The sequence below is a fragment of the Oryctolagus cuniculus genome, chromosome 16 (genome assembly GCF_964237555.1).
Source record: "Oryctolagus cuniculus chromosome 16, mOryCun1.1, whole genome shotgun sequence".
Lineage (NCBI taxonomy): Eukaryota > Metazoa > Chordata > Mammalia > Lagomorpha > Leporidae > Oryctolagus > Oryctolagus cuniculus.
In genome coordinates this window covers 22,849,211-22,867,312 of record NC_091447.1, presented here as the reverse complement: position 1 = coordinate 22,867,312, position 18,102 = coordinate 22,849,211, and the positions used below count along the sequence as shown (strand labels likewise).

At 43.3% G+C, this 18,102-nt stretch overlaps 1 protein-coding gene across 8 annotated transcripts in view; it reads left to right on the top strand.

Moving 5' to 3' along the window:
- PDE1C (phosphodiesterase 1C) overlaps nt 1–18,102 on the top strand; it is a 543,851-nt gene that overhangs the window by 521,626 nt on the left and 4,123 nt on the right. For 4 of the 8 annotated variants that reach the window (XM_070059701.1, XM_002713741.5, XM_017344418.3 and 1 more), the window contains one exon: nt 3,758–3,826. In XM_070059701.1, coding sequence (XP_069915802.1) covers nt 3,758–3,826 — 69 coding nt within the window. Of the gene's footprint in view, nt 1–3,757; nt 3,827–10,935; nt 13,068–18,102 lie in introns of those variants that run through there. The other 4 variants (XM_008261614.4, XM_070059703.1, XM_008261616.4 and 1 more) reach the window with 2 other exon arrangements.

Below are 18,102 nucleotides of genomic sequence, written 5' to 3'. Positions count from 1 at the left end.
TCACATAGGCAACCGAAGATTGCTCTTTCCAGGTCACAAGAGTACCCCTGGAAGGCAGAGTGCCCAATTTCTGCTTCACCAGGGCTTCCTAGTCTGAGGAGGGCAGTACCTGGGGAACTCAAAATATCCAGGTCTTTGGGCCTCCCCTCTGGAAATGCCAGCTCTCTAGGGCTTGGCGAGGCCTTTTGTTGTTATTAAAATAGTTATTCTATTTTTCTCATCCTTGGGAGACAGACTTGAAGGCACCCCAGGTACTGGGTTGGTCAAGCAGCAGCGTGAGTCACGGGGAGAAGTTTCTCCAGGTTTAAACTCAGATGAGGTCTGGACTTACATCTCGTCTCCCCTCCCCAGCACTGGGCAACTTGGTACAGATTACACCTCCATCTCCAAATCCTGAAGATGGGAGTGTCCTTGTTGTCAGAGTGTTAGTGTCAGAGGTGATGACACAAGGACATTTCACCAGGCCTAGCTCATGGTAATGAGAGTCCTTGCTCTGAGTAGGAGACCCAAGTCCTGTCTCCATGCCAAGACAGCAGTTCTCAGCTGAGGACCATTATTCCCCTGGAGGTCATTTGTCACAATCCATAGGACATCTCCATTGTCGTGTTCGGGAAGGTGCTACTGACATTCAGCAGGCTGAAGCCGGGAGGCTGTTAAACATCCTATAGCGCACAAGGCAGCCCCTACTAGAAGGAATTATGTGCAACAAGGGTCACAGCAATGCCATTTAGAAACCCTCCGAGACAAGTCGAAAGCCTTGTCCTGGAAGGACGCACGCGAGTCACTGCTGACTCCAGTACGGGGGCCTTGGGCCTTTCTGAAGCTGGAACAGCTCTGAACCACGAGGTCAGAGGCACAGATTCACAGCTCGATACTGCTCCTGGTCAGGGCTGGCTTGCTGCATAGAAGGTTCTGTCACCCTCTGTGAGAGCCACAGTGTGAGTAACACTCACTGGGGTTATGCAGTCAGGCCACGCCGACTTGGGAGCCATTTTGGCTAAGTATTTTCCATCCAGGTGTCCTAGACAGCTGGTCATGAGACAAGCTTCAGGTCTGCTGCCTGGAGGTTCTGCTTTGGGGTCCACAGAAGGACCCTGGAAGATTTGCTCTCAGGGGATTCTAAGCCAGTGTTAGTCAGGTTTAAGTTCCCTTAACTCTGACATTCAGGGATCCATCAGACCCAAGAAGATACAGCAATGAAGTCCTTTCAGAGCCAGCCTCACTGTTTGCAAGTTAAGCTTGTGTAAGTCCAAGACATTTGGGTTTCAGTCCTTACCACGGCTATTAATGCTATTCCTACCATTGCCAATAGGAGTGGTAACACAGGATGTCAGGACTGATACTTTTTATTAGACAGGTAGAGTTACAGACAGTGAAAGAGACAGAAAGGTCTTCCTTCCATTGGTTCACCCCCCGAAATGGCCGATACAGGTGGCACGCTGCAGCCGGCTCACTGTGCTGATCTGAAGCCAGGAGCCAGGTGCTTCTTCCTGGTCTCCCATGTGGGTGCAGGGGCCCAAGCACTTGGGCCATCCTCCACTGCCCTCCTGGGCCACAGCAGAGAGCTGGACTGGAAAAGGAGCAACCGGGACTAGAACCCGGCACCCGTATGGGATGCCAGTGCCACAGGCAGAGGATTAGCCAAGTGAGCCATGGCGCCAGCCCCATCCCCATTGCATTTCATCCATTCTCACAGCAGTTCTAGCAATACTCACCACTTGCCTGCTCCCCTGATGCTGTCCAGCCTGTGGATCATCTTCTTACCCATGCCCAGCCATGGAGCTGGCAGACGGTTTACTCCATGAGAGGGTGATCTACTCCCACCAGCCTTTGGGTGCAAAGCAGGCTTTCGCAGAAGTGTGAGGAGGTTGAGAGGACTCACATGTATGCCGTGCTAGAACTCTGCCTGCCGCCTTACAGTGCAGCATCTCCCACGTGGCTGGCTTTGGGTTCCCGGGACTTTCTCCCCACTCTGGCTGGCCAGATGAGCGAATGATGCTTATATGCACACTATCTGCTCCTAAATGCCTATGTGCAAATATAGCACATGTATATACACACATGTGTTACATGTTGTCATGTCTACATGTTTGTTTTTATGTGTTTATACATATATATACATGTTTGCATGTATACATACATTTGTGGGTAAGAAGTACTTTTTAATTTTTATTTAATATAAATTTCCAAAGTACAGCTTTTGGATTATAGTGGCTTCCCCCCCCCCCATAACCTCCCTCCCACCCACCACCATCCCATCTCCCACTCCCTCTCCCAACCCATTCACATCAAGATTCATTTTCAATTATCTTTGTATACAGAAGATCAATTTAGTATATACTAAGTAAGAAGTACATTCTTTTAAAGATTTGAAAGAGTCACAGAGAGAGGCAGAGAGGGGTCTTTCATCTGCTAGATCACTCCCCAGTTGGCCACAATGGCTAGAGCTGTGCTAATCCAAAGCCAGGAGCTTCTTCTGGGTCTCCCATGCAGGTGCAGGAGCCCAAGGACTTGGGCCACCTTCTACTGCTTTCTCAGACCATAGCAGAGAGCTGATCAGAAGAGTAGCAGCTGGGACCAGAACCGGTGCCCACATGGGATGCTGGCCCTGGAGGCAGCAGCTTTACCTACTACACCACAGCGCTGGCCCCAGAAGTACATGTTCTTTCACAGAAGAATGGTGCCTTCCCTTTATTCTACCCTCCCTTTACTGATCCCACCTTAGGGTCTGCCTTTTCATTCCCTCATGACCCATTGAACTTTTTTTTGACAGGCAGAGTGGACAGTGAGAGAGAGAGACAGAGAGAAAGGTCTTCCTTTTTGCCATTGGTTCACCCTCCAATGGCCGCCGTGGCCAGTGCGCTGTGGCCAGCGCACCGCGCTGATCCAATGGCAGGAGCCAGGTGCTTCTCCTGGTCTCCCATGGGGTGCAGGGCCCAAGGACCTGGGCCATCCTCCACTGCACTCCCTGGCCACAGCAGAGAGATGGCCTGGAAGAGGGGCAACCGGGACAGAATCTGGTGCCCCGACTGGGACTAGAACCCGGTGTGCCGGTGCCGCAAGGCAGAGGATTAGCCTAGTGAGCCGCGGCGCCAGCCCCGTTGAACTCTTTATACAAAGATAATCCCTTTCTACAAGGAATTCTGTTGCCAGCAGCTAGGAAAGCCAGACCTTGTTATTGGTGTAATCACTCATGGTTTTCCAGGTACCAGGGAGTGCCCTGGTTCCTTTAATCCTCACCAGAACCTGATTAAATTGCATCTTCCCTCATATCGTAGATGAGGATCCAAGACTGAGCCAGCCAGCTCAGTGTTTGAGGCCCTGTAGCACACGAGATCCTAGAGGGACAAGACAGGGACAGAACCCGAATCCTCTGCTCTGAATACAGAGGGTGCCCTCTTGCAGCTACCAGCTCTCCACCTGGGTGCAGACAAGGCTCCTCTGGGAGCTTTAGCAGTGCCTAGGTAGGGCAGAAGATTACCCAGGCACTGCATATTTGGAAAGCTTTGATGCTAAGGTACAGCCAAGATACAGCCCACTTGGTGTGTTGGCATTCAACGTACCCACCTGCCAATCACAGACCATAAGCATAAAGGTTATGACTGTGCCCCTGGCTTTTCTGGATCACAGAATATGCCCCATTCCTACATCCTCACCCAATCTTCTTCTAAACTATTGGATCACTTGGTAACATTTCACATGAGCGTCTACCCGTCTATGATCCTGTTTTTCCTTACCCTTTCTCCCCTCTTTACAGGAATAAAGCGGCATTCTCATGGCTCACCAGCCCCAAGCACTAACTCTACAAGTCGTCTCACCTTGCCAGGTGGGTAAAGAGACATCCCATCATTATCTTAGTAATCAGACACTGGAAAGGATTGGTTTTTAGGAGTTGAGGGTAGCAGTGGTAAGCAGAATCTGACCCCATACTTATCCAGTCTATTCCAGAACATGGTCTGATATCCATGTTTATAAAAGGTTCTACCAGAAATGGACATATTTCAGTCGAGGTACACATTCCCTCCCACTCAAAGAGTAGAACCTTGATCTTTTTTTATGTACTTGCTATAGAAATATGCAATCTCTAGAAAGTTCATGAATAGGCATTATGAAAAGCCTATACTTTTAACCAAAATGACCATCTTTAAAATATTTGAGGGAAAAAAAATATTTGAGGGGACAAGAGGTAGAGGTTCCCTGATGACTCACTCCACAAATACCCGCAATATCTGGGGCTGCATCGGAGCCAAAGCTGGAAGCCAGGAACACAGTCCAGGTCTCTCATGTGGGTGGCAGGAAACCATTGCCTTGAGCCAACACCTCCGCCTCCCAGGGTCTGCAATGACAGGAAGCTGGAGCCAGGAATTTAACCCAGGTGCTTTGATGTATAACATGGGCATCTTAACCACAAGGCTAGGCACCTGCTCCTAAACTTATCTTTTTACTCCATTTTCCATGATTTTCTTGAAATCCCTTGTTTTTTTTTTTTCCATTGAGGGGCAGTTGGTACAAGGAAAGGAGGGCGAGTCTGTGCTCAGAAACTAGAGTCCAAACCAACTTTTCCATTTTCAAGCTGTGGGAATACATACTTCAACTTCTTAGGGCTTCTGGTTTCTCATGTTTGGGGAATAACAGAAATATGAAGGGGCTTCAAGAGACTTATGGAATTTAGTGTGAGATTTGTGAGCATGTCCATCAACTTTTTGAAGACCCCCCCTCCATAATGCTTGTAAGTTTAGCTTCATCCTGACACACAGTAGGTACTCACAGCCAATCTGCTGGGAAATATGGAAGCAGCCTGTGACCTATAGGGGTTTCCACCTAATGCGTATGAGAAAACTTAAGCATTTCAGGTTACTCTAATGTTTCTATGATTCTGACACATTATTCATTGCTAACTTGCCATTTATATAGCTTATAAAGTAAGAATACTTATGAAAATCAGTCCTTTGCATCTGTAAAGAGTTAGAAATCTTGATTCCATCTGCAAGACTCTATCCTATCGATTACTGGCTCAAGGAACATGTATGCACTTAGGTTTTGGAACACTATGGTCAAAGTTATTTCCATAGAACATATCGAGTTATTCCTCTAGTATGTATCCTCATTTCACTCTTGCTAATGCCAACACTTCCAAAAGACATTAACCCATGTGATACACATAAACTGAGTAAGGCACCACTTAAGAAAACCTATTTTCTAATGTTGACACGTTTTTTATCTTCTATATAAGGTAACAAATTAGAGAAAACATGATATTTGTCTCTTGGGGTCTGGCTTTTTTCATTTAGCATAGTCTCTAGTTTCATCTTTTTGCAAATGTCAGGATTCCATTCTTTATACATGATGGAATATTACTCAGCCATATTCACATTTTATCTAGTCATCAATTGATGGCCATCTAGGTTGATTCCATGTATATGCTATTGTGAATTGAGCTGCTATAAACATGGGAGTGCAGGTAACTTTCATAGGCCGTTTTCACTGGATATGCTAACAAGAGTAGGACAGCTGAGTCCTACGGGAGATTTTTTGTTTTCTGAATGATCTCCATACCATTATTCCATAATGATTGTACCAGTGTTTTCCCCACCAGTAAATTGGGGTACCACCCCCCACATTCTTGACAACATGTTATTTTGATTGTTGGATAAGCATTCCAACTGGTATATAATGAGGTAATACCTCATTATGGTTTTTATTTGTATTTCCCTGATGGCTAGTGAGCCTGAGTTTTTCCCAGATGTCTGTTAGCCATTTCTAGTTAATCCTTTAGAAAAAAAATGCCAGCTTATATCCTTTGCCTGTTTGTTAACTGAGTTGTCATTGTGTAATGTGGTCTCCTTATGTATTCTGGGTATTCATCTCTGATCAGATGTATCAGTTGCAAATATTTTCTCCCATTGTGCTTTGTTTCCTTTGCTACGCAGAATCCTATTAGCTTGATGTAATCATGTTGGTTTGTTTCTGCTTTTATTACCTGTGTTTCTGGGCTTTTATCCGGGTAGTCTTTGCCTAGATCAGTGTCATGCAGTATTTCCCCTATGTTTTCCTCTAGTAATTTGATGCCTTCAGGTCTTAAGTTTAGATCCTTGATCCATTGCGAGCTGACTTTTGTATGGGATGTAAAGAAAGGGTCTTGTTTTAGATTTCTGCGTATGGAAATCCAATTTTCACAACACCAGGTGAAGAGATTCTTGCTACAAGAAATGACTTTAACTCATTTGTCAAAGATTAGTTGGCTGGCCGGCACCGCGGCTCACTAGGCTAATCCTCCGCCTTGCGGCGCCGGCACACCGGGTTCTAGTCCCAGTCGGGGCGCCGGATTCTGTCCCAGTTGCCCCCCTTCCAGGCCAGCTCTGTGCTGTGGCCAGGGAGTGCAGTGGAGGATGGCCCAAGTACTTGGGCCCTGCACCCCATGGGAGACCAGGATAAGTACCTGGCTCCTGCCATCAGATCAGCGCGGTGTGCTGGCCGCGGTGTGCTGGCCGCGGCGGCCATTGGAGGGTGAACCAACGGCAAAAGGAAGACCTTTCTCTCTCTCTCACTGTCCACTCTGTCAAAAAAAAAAAAAAAAAGATAAGTTGGCTGTAGATGTGTGGATTAATTCCTAGGGTTTCTGTTCCAATCCATTTGTCTACATGTCTATTTTTGTGCCAATATCAGGCTTTTTGATTTTAACAGCCCTGTACTATGTCTTGAGATCTGGTATTGTGGTGCCTCCAGCTTTGATTTTACTGCTTAGGATTGCTTTGGTTATTTGGGGGCATTTTGTGTTTCCTTATGAGTTTTAGGATTTTTGTTTTTTAGGTCTTTATAGAATGTCCTTGGAATCCCTTTGAATCCCAATGGCTTTGGATAGTATGGACATATCTATATTAGTTCTTCTAGTCCATCAACATGTAAAGTTTTTCTATGTGTTTAATGTTTTGTAGTTTTCATTGTAGAGCTTTTATATCCTTGGTTACATTCATCTTAAATTATTTCCAAGGTATTTAACTTTTGTAGGTATTCTGAATGCAACTCACTTTTAACTTCTTTCTCAGGCAGAACATTGTTGGTATATAAGAATGCTGTTTGTATATCCTGCAACCTTAGTTCTAGTAATCTTAAGTGGAATCTTTTGGTTCTGCTATATAAAGGATCATGTCGTCTGGGATAATTTGACTTTCTCCTTTCAAATTGGTATCCCTTTCTTGCCTAATGGTTCTGCTTAGTTTCTAGAACTGTATTGGATAATAGTTGCAAGAATAGGCATTCTTATCCTGTTTTGGATGTTAGTGGAAATGCTTCTAGCTTTCCCCCATTCAACATAATGCTGACTGAGTTTGTCATATATTGCTGTAATTATGTTGAGGTATGTTCTTTCTATATACAATGCTCTTTTTTTTAATCCTGAAAAGATGTTGTGTTTTATAAAGTGCTTTCTTTCCATCTGATAGTCATGTTCGTTGATTTGTATATGTTGACAATTCCCTGGAATAAATGCTGTTTGGCCTGTGTGAATGATCTTTTTAATGTGTTAGATTCAATTTGCTAGTATCTGGTTGAGGATTTTTCCATCTATGTTCATCAGAGATACTGGTCTAATAATTTTTTGGTTGTATCTTTCTCTGCTTTTGGAATTAACATAATGCTGGCCTCAGAATAAACGAGAGGGAACCCTCCCAAACAAACTAGCTTAATTCTTCCTTAAAAATGTGGTAGAACTCAAGTTAACAGTGAAGCCATCCATTCCTGGGCTTTTCTTTGAGATTAAATCAACAGCTAAGAGTCTTCCCAACAATCTGGATTATTGGTTTATTTTGGTTTTCTATTTTCTTGCCTCAGTTTTAGTGAGTTGTGTCTAGAAATCCATCCATTTCTAGATTTTCTAATTAGTGTATTGCTGTTTATAATAACACTTAACAATGCTTTGTATGTGTTATCAGTAACATTTATTCTGCTTTGATTAATTTTGGTCTTTTTATGGTTAGGCTGATGGTTCAACTCCCACACCCCCTCCAAAAAGATAGCTTTTCTGTTTACTGATCATTGTGTAGTTTGATTTCTATTTTGTTCACTTCTCTAATTTTTATTTCTTTCCTTCCAACTTGGAGTTTGGTTTGTTCTTGTTTTTCCTAGGTCCTTGAGATGCATCATTAGATCATTTGACACCTTTCCAATTTTTTGATGTAGGCATTGTTTTTGCTGGATCTTATACGTTTTGATATTCATTTTTATTTAAGGAATTTGAATTCCCACTGTTCATTCAGAGCTATGCTGTTCAGTATCTACATGTTTGTAATTTTGTGAGGTTTTTGTTGTTTGTTCTTAACTTTCTCTATCCTAGAGAACGTTCTATGCACTGATAAAAATGAATTCTGCAGCTCTGGGATGAGATGTTCTCTAGGCATCTATATATATGGTGTAGGTTAGCTTTGTTTTATTCATTTTTTGATTGATCTGTCCAACGATGAGTGGGATGTTGAAGTCCCCTTGTTGTACTAGGCTTACATCTTCCTTTTGGTCCATTAACATTCTTCCACTGCAGAGTGAATATTTCTGTGTGTAGTTTACCCTTCAGTATCATTTGTAAGACTGGCTAGGTGGGGATACATTCAATCTTTGCTTAACCTAGGAGGCCTTTATTTCACCTTCACTTATGAGTGCTTTGTTCAGTCCAGTAGCCTGGGGATTGGCAGTTTCTTTTAGGATTTGGGCTGTAACTCCACTCTCCTTGCCTATAGGGTTTCTATTGAGAGATTAGTTAATCTGTTGAGAGTTGCAATTTGGCAAGTTCTCTTGTGCTTTTGTGTACTCTTTGTAGTCAAGCTTTCAAAAAGGTGGCCGTGTCATGGTGAGGTCCTCCCCCCAACCCCAGTCATACCTATTTGGGGTTTTATGTGCTTCCTGTACTTGGATGTCCATATCTGTCTGCAAATTGGGAAATTTTTCCCCTGTTATATCACTAGATGGGTTTATTCCAAGCCATTCTTCACCCCCCCCCCCATATCTTCAGGAACTCCCAAGACTTGTTTTTTGATCGTATCTTATAGATTCCAAACATTTTGTCCTTTTTGTCCAACCAAGATAATTCAGAAGATCTTCTAGATATTTCTTTTGCCTTTCCAAGTCTATTAAGGGTTTCTGTCTAAGTTGTACTTATTGAATACTTCATTTTTAATATTTCAGTATTTCTGCCATCCCCCCAACCCCAGCATCTCTTTGCAGGATTTTCCATGTCAGGTACAGATTGTTTAATGTTTTCAGTAAAGGTATGATCATTGTTTATGAATTCTCCAGGTATTTAGCCAATCTCATATCTATATGTTCCTTTTGGGGAGACACATTGCCTTCCTTGTTCATGTTTCTTGTGTTTCTATGTTGATAGAGAAAATCTGAAGAATCTTTTGATCAAAATTTCCTCTGGAAGTTTTTGATTGAAGGCTTCATTCTTGGAAATGTGCCCGTGAGGCTCGGTGGAGTGCTCACTACTTATACTTGATTTCCACGTGTGCTGGGGGAAACCAGGGAGCTCTGGGTGGGGCAAGGGTCCAGAGTGACACCAAGATGGGCACAGTAGAGCACTTCTGCCTACAGTCAGAAGGGAGGATTTCGGAGCCGGCCAGTATGTTCAGTCCCAGCTCTTCTGTGCGCCAGAGTGAACCAGCAATTCAGAGCTTAGAGTGAGCTCATGGTGCCAGAATACCTCAACTTAGCCAGGTGCATGCACTGTCCAGGACACCAGTCTACTCTGCAGTTGGTCTCCTCACTGAGACCTGTGCCCTGTATGCAGGGAGCTCCGGGTGGATACATGGGAACCCAGCTGTAGTCTGTAACCATCTCAGCTCTATGACCTCATAGTCACGGGTGCAAGGGGTCAGCTCTTTTCCCTGCAAGCTGTCCTGTCCCTGGCAGCCTCGGTCAGCAGCAGGACTGCCTACTGTTCCAAATCAATGAAGTTCAGCTGCGACTCAACCACAGCCAACTCAGTCTGCCACTTTGGAGGAAGATGGAAGGGGGGAGGGAGCAATTAATGTAGTCTCCCAGACCCTTACCAGCTCCCTGGTCAGACTTGAAGCCTGTGGGGACTCCAAAGTTCTCCCTTGCCTAGCGAGATGGCACTTCTCAGCTGGGAGCCAGTCACATAGCTACAGGAGTGGCTGGTGGCACAGCAGATGGCAGCATGCCTCACTCTCCTCGCTACCTACCAATCCGTCATGTTCCTTCGCCACTGAAAATTTCCAGTCTGCTGGAAACGTGGTCCTTTTTCTCGTATTTTTATGTGACTGAAGTTAGTCATCTTGGCTCTGTCATCTTTTTATTTATTTATTTATTGACAGGCAGAGTTATACAGTGAGAGAAAGAGAGAAAGGTCTTCCTTCTGTTGGTTCACCCCCCCAAATGGCTGCTACGGCTGGCGTGCTGCGCCGAAGCCAGGAGCCAAGTGCTTCCTCCTGGTCTCCCAGCTTCCTTACACTTCCGTGCCTCTTGAGTGGTAATGTGAGAGCACCTGCAGCCATTTTTTCCTAGAGCCACTGTCACCTGTTGCCCTATGGGACCTGTGCACCAGTCACACTCCCTAGGTGGGCCATCAGTGATGGAAAGCTGGAGACGCCGGCTTTCACCTGAGGAGTAGCCGAGAGCCCCAGCACCACTGACAGTCACAACTGCAAACGATGAAGATTGGCCAGTGATACACCTGAGGGATTCCCCAGGGCACCTGTCACATCACTTGGTTGAAAATGATCTTAGATGGAAAGGTACAGTGCCATAGTCACATAGTGATGCAGATGTAGCCAATTGCTGCTCCCTGCGCACAGTTGCTGGCGTGCACGGTAGTGTTGGCAGTAGATGCGCTCGGCTTCTGAATTACACTGCCTGCTGTAGAAAGTGCATGTGCATTCCGATACCAGCTGGCTCACAATGACCTTGTTTTTATGTCCCATTTAGGAGACTACGGATAAGAAAATCCATCCAGAGGACTCCTCAGAAGAAACCTGATCAACTCCAAGTTCAGAAGACATTTTAGGAAGCTTATGTTGGTTTTTGTAAAAGATTATGCATATTTTAAGTTATTAACCTCTAAACTGAGGACTTCGATTCTCCTTAATATGGGGTTTTAGCAGATACCTTGCTGTATATTGCGTATCTATGAACATCAGGGGAGATGCTAGGCTCTTAACATTATCTCATTGAATCCTCACAGCAACTTTCAAAAGGAAGATACTATTACCTCCATTTCGTCAACTAGGAAGTCGAGGCATGAACAGATCAATGGCTTCCTCTAAATTGGCAGATAGCAGGCGACAGGTCTGTGCCATTTGCTGTGGGATTCATTGCCAGTGAGTATGAAGCAGAAGAGTCCGTGCTGCAGCTTCACTCCCGTTTTCTTCTTGGGGATGAGCTCAGTTCCCCAAGCACCAGCTTCAAGCACACAGTCCGGGTGTGGAGGGGCTCTGCCCGGTCTGCAGTCTTTCAGCAATGTCACCATCTCAGGGATGGCAGGCTTCGCCTACTCAGAACTGCATCAAAGCTTATTTGCTACTCTGACTTAGCACCCCGCAGGGCTCTAAGCCGGAGGAATTGATCTTCACAGGCCTCTAGTGATATTGGTCCCCGCTAGTGTAGACTACTGAGTAGCCTAAGCTTCCAATCTTCACATGCCCACATGGGAAGATGCACATGTTGAGGAGACGAAGCCAGCTCCAGACTTAACTTGCTGTCATCTCAGACTATTCTCCATTGAACCAGCATGAAGCACGCAGTTTAGGCAGGCCAGGGCATACAGAATGAGAACTACAAACTATAATACAAAAGAGGAATATTTTTCATTCTTCATTTCCTCAGTATTAAGCCCTCAGGTCCCAGACACCTGACAAGGTAGAGAGCCGATTTTTTTGGTTTCACTAGGTTGTCTCTTTTCCCTGTCTCATACTCAGGGAAGGCAGAACCCTACCTCAGTGCCTCTGTTGGGAAGCATGGAGAAGTGAGCCAAGGTCGTCATGTTTCAATAAGAACAAAGATCTGCTCAGGCCCCGACTTGAGGAAAGGGACTTGCTGACATTCTTAAACAAGGGCAGCAAGTCTAGTTAAAGATGTTGCTGCTGAAACAGAAGTATTTGGAGATTGGTTCTCTGGAGTAGCAGGTAAAGCCACCACCTGCAGTGCCAGCATCCCACATGGGTGCCGGTTTGTGTCCCAGCTGCTCCTCTTCTGATCCAGCTCTCTGCTATGGCCTGGGAAAGCAGTAGAAGATGGCCCAAGTCCTTGGGCCCCTGCATCCATGGGGGAGACCTGTGGCTTCAGATCAGTGCAGCTCTGGCTGTTGCGGCCAACTGGGGAGTGAACCAGTGGATGAAGACCTCTCTGTGCCTCTTTCTCTCTGTGTAACTCTGAGTTTCAAGTAAATAAATCTCTTAAAAATTTGGCTTGAAAGATTCCAGTCAATTCTGCCAGCTGGTATATATAATAAGTGATTCATTTGTTCTTTAGTAAATGGGAGGTTTTTGAAGGTTACCTAGAGTGATGTAGTTTGTTCACTCATTTAAATATTTCTCAGCACCACCTGTTGCCAATGCTCAAGTTCTGAGGTTAAGTGTGCATATACACTGTTCCTGTTCTCGTGACATTAAGAATTTTCCATGTAATAGGTCACAAAGCAGATGTATCTATAAGACCAGGGAACCAAAGGTTCAAGAATGGCTTCCAATCAAAGTGACTCCAGTTACTATGCCTTGCAAAGTGAAAGCCAGAGCCTTAAGCAGAACTATCCTTGGGATTTTCCTGATCTACTTACAGTTTCCCAATTACTTTCAGGTTAGAATTCAGGGACTGTAACTCCTATCATGGTTTGTTGTACAAGTCACACTTCCTGTTGGGATTTCTAGTGCTCTTCTGTCTCTTGGCATGGCTCAAGGTGACTGAATGCCTGTATTTTCACATCATTTGCATCATTCAGAACAAAGAATGTTTGTATTCTGCTTGGGAAGGCACTTGACTTCAGCGAAATGGATCCATCAAATAGCTTAAGTGTGAAAAATTTATCTTTATGGTTTTCCAGAAATAAACACTTTGGATAATTAGTCTTTGTGAATCAAAGTAGTATGTTCTCTGCCAAATATTGACAAGTAAATCTAAGTTAATCTTAGTTGTATGGCAAAATTTTTCATGTAGTAAAATTCAGTTGTGTGGGGAATTACATGACTTTGCATGACAGTAAAGCCTACAGACAGGGCACCACTACAAGGCATTTGTAATGACCTCTCATCTTCCTGTGCTTTGTTACAGTCATGGTATTCCAAGTACCTGTGACATACTAGACACCACACGATGTACCAGACACATTTTCTCATCTGTAAGCCATTAAAGGTCTTTACAACCACCACACAGGTTACTGTCTTCCCCATTATACTGAAGGAAGACAGACATTGAGTGCCAGTGTGGATTACTCATTTCCCTAGAGCTCACAGCGGGTAATAGCATAGCCCCTGTCTCGTCATACCACCACCTGCCTCACTCAGGAGAGCCTATGAATGTTTACTTTTATCTGTCAGATTTTGGTACATGGCCAAGGGTTGGTAACTCTTAGCCAACAGGTAAAGGAGCAGGTCTGAACACACTGACCAGAACCATTAGCAGCTTCAGGCATCCCTGTAAACCTATATAATCATGTGTCATTTAATAATGGGGATATGTTCTGAGATACATTAGTTGATTCCATCATTATACAATCATTACAGATAACACTTGTACAAACCTAGATGGTTTAACCTACTATACATCTAGACTGTATGTTGTTTGCTATCATAGTTTGCCAGTGACCCAGATATGTGGCACGTGACTCTACTGTAAGCCAACTCATTCACAAAACTCATTCCAACATAGTGGTTCTAAATCACAAGCACAGTTAGGATCAGTTGTATTTCAAACATACTAGTTCTTGGGCTCCTCTCCAAAATGACTAATTCAGACACTGAGGTGAATAGCCTGGGCATCAGTACTTCGTAAGTCTCCCTGGATGATCCCATGTGTATTCAGGGCTGGTACTTACAGGTAGATGGTTGAGGTGGATGAAGGACAGAACTGTATGGTTTATTTACGGACACATTCTCAAGGGGATCTGGAAGTGCTTCCCAGGTGATCTTTCCATACCAGACCAATGGTGGCTTGGTTCAAGCTCAATCAACTGGGCTCCTGTTGGTCAAGTTCAGAGTGTAGGCTGCCTGCTTCCTACTTCCAGCCCTTGAACTTTGTACTGAGATAAAAAAGTGGAAACTGTAGAGGGATCTCCTTGAAGAGCCATCGTTAAGATATAGATAATGGACTTAATCATTTCAGGTTTTAATATGAAACACATTTTGAAAGATTTTAAGACTAGATTTATCACCTTAGACAACCTTACATCTAATGTGCATGGTTTAAGAGTAATTTTCTGGTTCAGCAAACATTGCCAAGTCATGTTTCTACAAAGGAAGGGATTCCTATCAACATGACTTCATTAATGTTTTTTGCCTTTCAGGGGAACAAATGAATTCCATAGTTGGAAAAGGATGCTGCTACTGAATTGTTCTGGCAGTTGCAAATCTCCCAGATTATTCCCAAAACACAGGGTCTTCATCTCAGCAAAGGGATGACAACTATATTGAGTGAGCACTACTATGTGCCAAGCAATGTGCTGGCTGCTGTCACAGGCATAAGTTTTCATTCTCACGACAGACCTCTGAAGGGGGTGTCATTATCTACATTTTTAAAGACAGGAACTGAAATGAGGTACCCATGTAAAGAGAAAGCTAGAACTCAATCTGGCTATCTTCCAAGGATGGTGGGAACTGCACCCAAGATAATGGGTTGAAGATGAGGAAGAGGTTTAGAGGTTGAAGCACTATCTGGCATGGTGGAATTATCTGGTGAGCTTTAAGAGCTCCTGCGGTCTCAGTCCCATCCCCACAGGTTCTGCTGTCAATGCTCCAAGATAAAACTTACACACCAGGATTTAAGAACTCCCCACATGGTTCTCAGATCTTATTGAAGGCAGGGTTGATGATCACTTAAACAACATTTTCACCTAAACTCCTTGAGTTCAGACTTGAGTGTCTCTTCTCCATCACCTAGACTTTTGGAATACCTGTTAGCATTCCAGGTTGGCCCAGATCAGTGAAGATATGAAGGCAGTAATTTAACAGACCTTCTAATAGGACACTCATTTTTTCCTGAGTCATTACCACAAAGTCATTACTTCAACTCAGCCCATTTCCTCACCCAGAAGTGGGGTCACAGTGATGCTTGTGTTGCAGGAGCATAGTGATTAAGTGCTAGTTCATCTTAAATTCTTAGCCTTGTACCTAGTACAACAATGCATTTTTTTAAGCAACCATAGTGGATCCTGAAATGAAAACCACAGGGCTCAGTTCTTATGTTCTGTCCTCAATGGCACTGAAGTTAACATTGGAATTCATAACTTAGGTGACTTCTGTGCATTTTTATAAGGGCTCTCCACACGATTAAGCCAATATCACAAGTAGATACTTGTTTTTAGCAGATTTTAGGCATAAATGACGGGAATATTTCTTATTCATGTAAAACATTTAAGTAGCAATAAATTATCTTGTTTAGTGTCTGTACAGGTAGAAAATAGCTGTTGATGGAAATGTTTTCAAAAGGTCACATTTCATGATGCTATATTTGAATGAACAGATGCCCAACACTTCAAGATGCTAATATTAGCATTTATTCAGAAGCTAACAATAGGCCAAGATGTTGCCATTTGAGGGGATGCCGTGTTAGAGATTGAGAAGTTCACTACTTGAATATGCCATTGCACTGCGGCTTGGTGGTTCCAATGATCACCTTGAAGTTCTTTCAAAGAACCAGAAGTCACATTTAACTTCAGGGAATTAGGCCAGATTCAAATGTAGATGGGAACTAGTGACTCTTCAGTCTTGCTCTTGGGTAAGAACAAGGGTATATTGAGAGGATGGCTTAGGATTTGGAAAAACAATAAATTACATCAGATACCATAAGTGTTTTCTGTTCAACACTATTAAATGCTACTGATAAAGGGAATCTTCAAGTAAAATTGAGAAAAGCTACAGTCTATTGGCTGTTCTCACAATATAGATCACCATCATCTAAGGCATCAAGTTCTGGTGAGAAGATCCTAACTTGAACTCAGTTCAAGTCGAGACTGGAAGCCCTCCCTCTCCTCAAATCTATTGCACACTTTTTTCAAGAGTGCTTTGGGAAACAGACCGATAAGTCGTAAACAAAACTTTTGAGCCCCTCATTTATGTTAGAATACCCAAACACAACTAACAATCGTATTAGTTTGTTGAGTAACAATTTTTCTGTAGAAAGATAACTCTGTATGATATTTTCCCATGCCAAGAAAAAGCAGCCATCAAGTACAAGGGAGTAAAAGAAATTCAAGGTAGTGGTAACAGGAGAAGGGGCAGAGAGTCAGGAATAATGGCAATTCATGAAAGTGATGAGTGTAAGTAGATGAGAACTCTTAGGATATCTTTTACTTGAAAAAATGCATGTAGTTATAAGGATACAATGACGTATTAATTTGTCTTGAGCTGTCTTTTCCTAGTTATATTTGATAATGATTTTCCCAAGTTCAGTTTCTAGGCAGAGATATGTGCCGTAGTCAAAGTCTTCATTAGCTAAATAGATTGTCTCCAGTTAATCACTGAGATGAGATAGACCTGTTGAACGTGTCTTCAAAGGGAAGAAGTGTTCAACTTGATAAGTATGGGGTAGGGGTTCAGGGCCCTGTCCTAGCTTGGTTGTTCTACACCAGGGAGGGAAGTTGTACTACTGGTTGGGCCTGGCTGTGAGTAGTACCCATTCATCGTCAGGAGGCTGAGATCCAATACATCAGGAATTACCAGAGGGCAAACAGGAATACCCCAGGAGTTCACACTTGTACAAGTTCAAGATGGTGCCTTCTTCCTGGCTCTGCTGTTGTGCCCCGTCATCACAGCACATTCTTCTGCAGATGGGAGAGGCCAGGAATGCATACAGAGTAGCACTGTATGAAATTTTCCCTTTTCCCATGTTTTGAGCAAGAGTGACAGCAGGTATATAAGCATTCCCACAATCTCGCTGGGGAGCGGATCTCTAATCAGCAGGTTCAACTCTATTTGCAGCATCTTCAATGGCAAGGAGAGTTTCTATTCTGACAGTCAGGATTCTAAGCAAATGGCAAATGTTTCTTCATGCTGAGATGTGAGGAATTCAATAATACTTTGGCTGGATTCATGCTGAGTAGAGAAAATAGAATGAATATGGAGAGGGACTGACTTTGAAGAGCAGTAAATCAGGTAGCCCAGGCAATTCCAACAATCTTTCATCTGAAGTGTGCTCTCTCCTCACTATATCCAGGTAATAGTACTGTTTATTCCTAAAGAGTTTGGGGCCATAATCTCTTGTTTACCTAGAAGAAACCCCAATTAGGTACTCCCAGATCTTCAACTCCGTTCTCCTGGATTATGGAATATATACAAAGTCAAAATAGGGCCTTGTGCTGAATGTGTTTACTATACTTTGCAAATTAGAAGGCCAAGTTGGTGTGGGTATTAAAGAGCTTGTAGTCATAGCACATCTTACACATGAAAATGTTTCTTCAAGAGATTTGCAAATTTGAGGGTATTACTAGAATAGAAACCTCACTAGGACAAGAATTTGCTCCCTTCAATGCTAGCTCAGCAGTACCCAGCAGGTATTCAAAGTCAATGAATAAATATGCCTATTAGTCTGGAGGCTGTAAAAAAGTATTCTGCTATTGAGATGTCTATATTAACACAAAATGAACAATTCTACCAACTATTAGGTGTGATTTGTAGAATAGTTCCAATGATCCTTAGAGAATTACATACTTAGAGTGATCATAGAAAAATTATAGACAAAAGAAAATGTTTATGCTACTCAGAAGTAACCACTGCTGAGCTTATGAAAGTATTTCAGGTTTTCCTATACATGTGCTTATTACTAGTAATGATCATATGTACTGCTTTTAACAGTATTATACAACTTTGTTGATATCTATACCATCTATAGTGTCAGGTTTATATTTTAAGAATTTACCCCAAATTAATTTATTCTTATGATTGTATA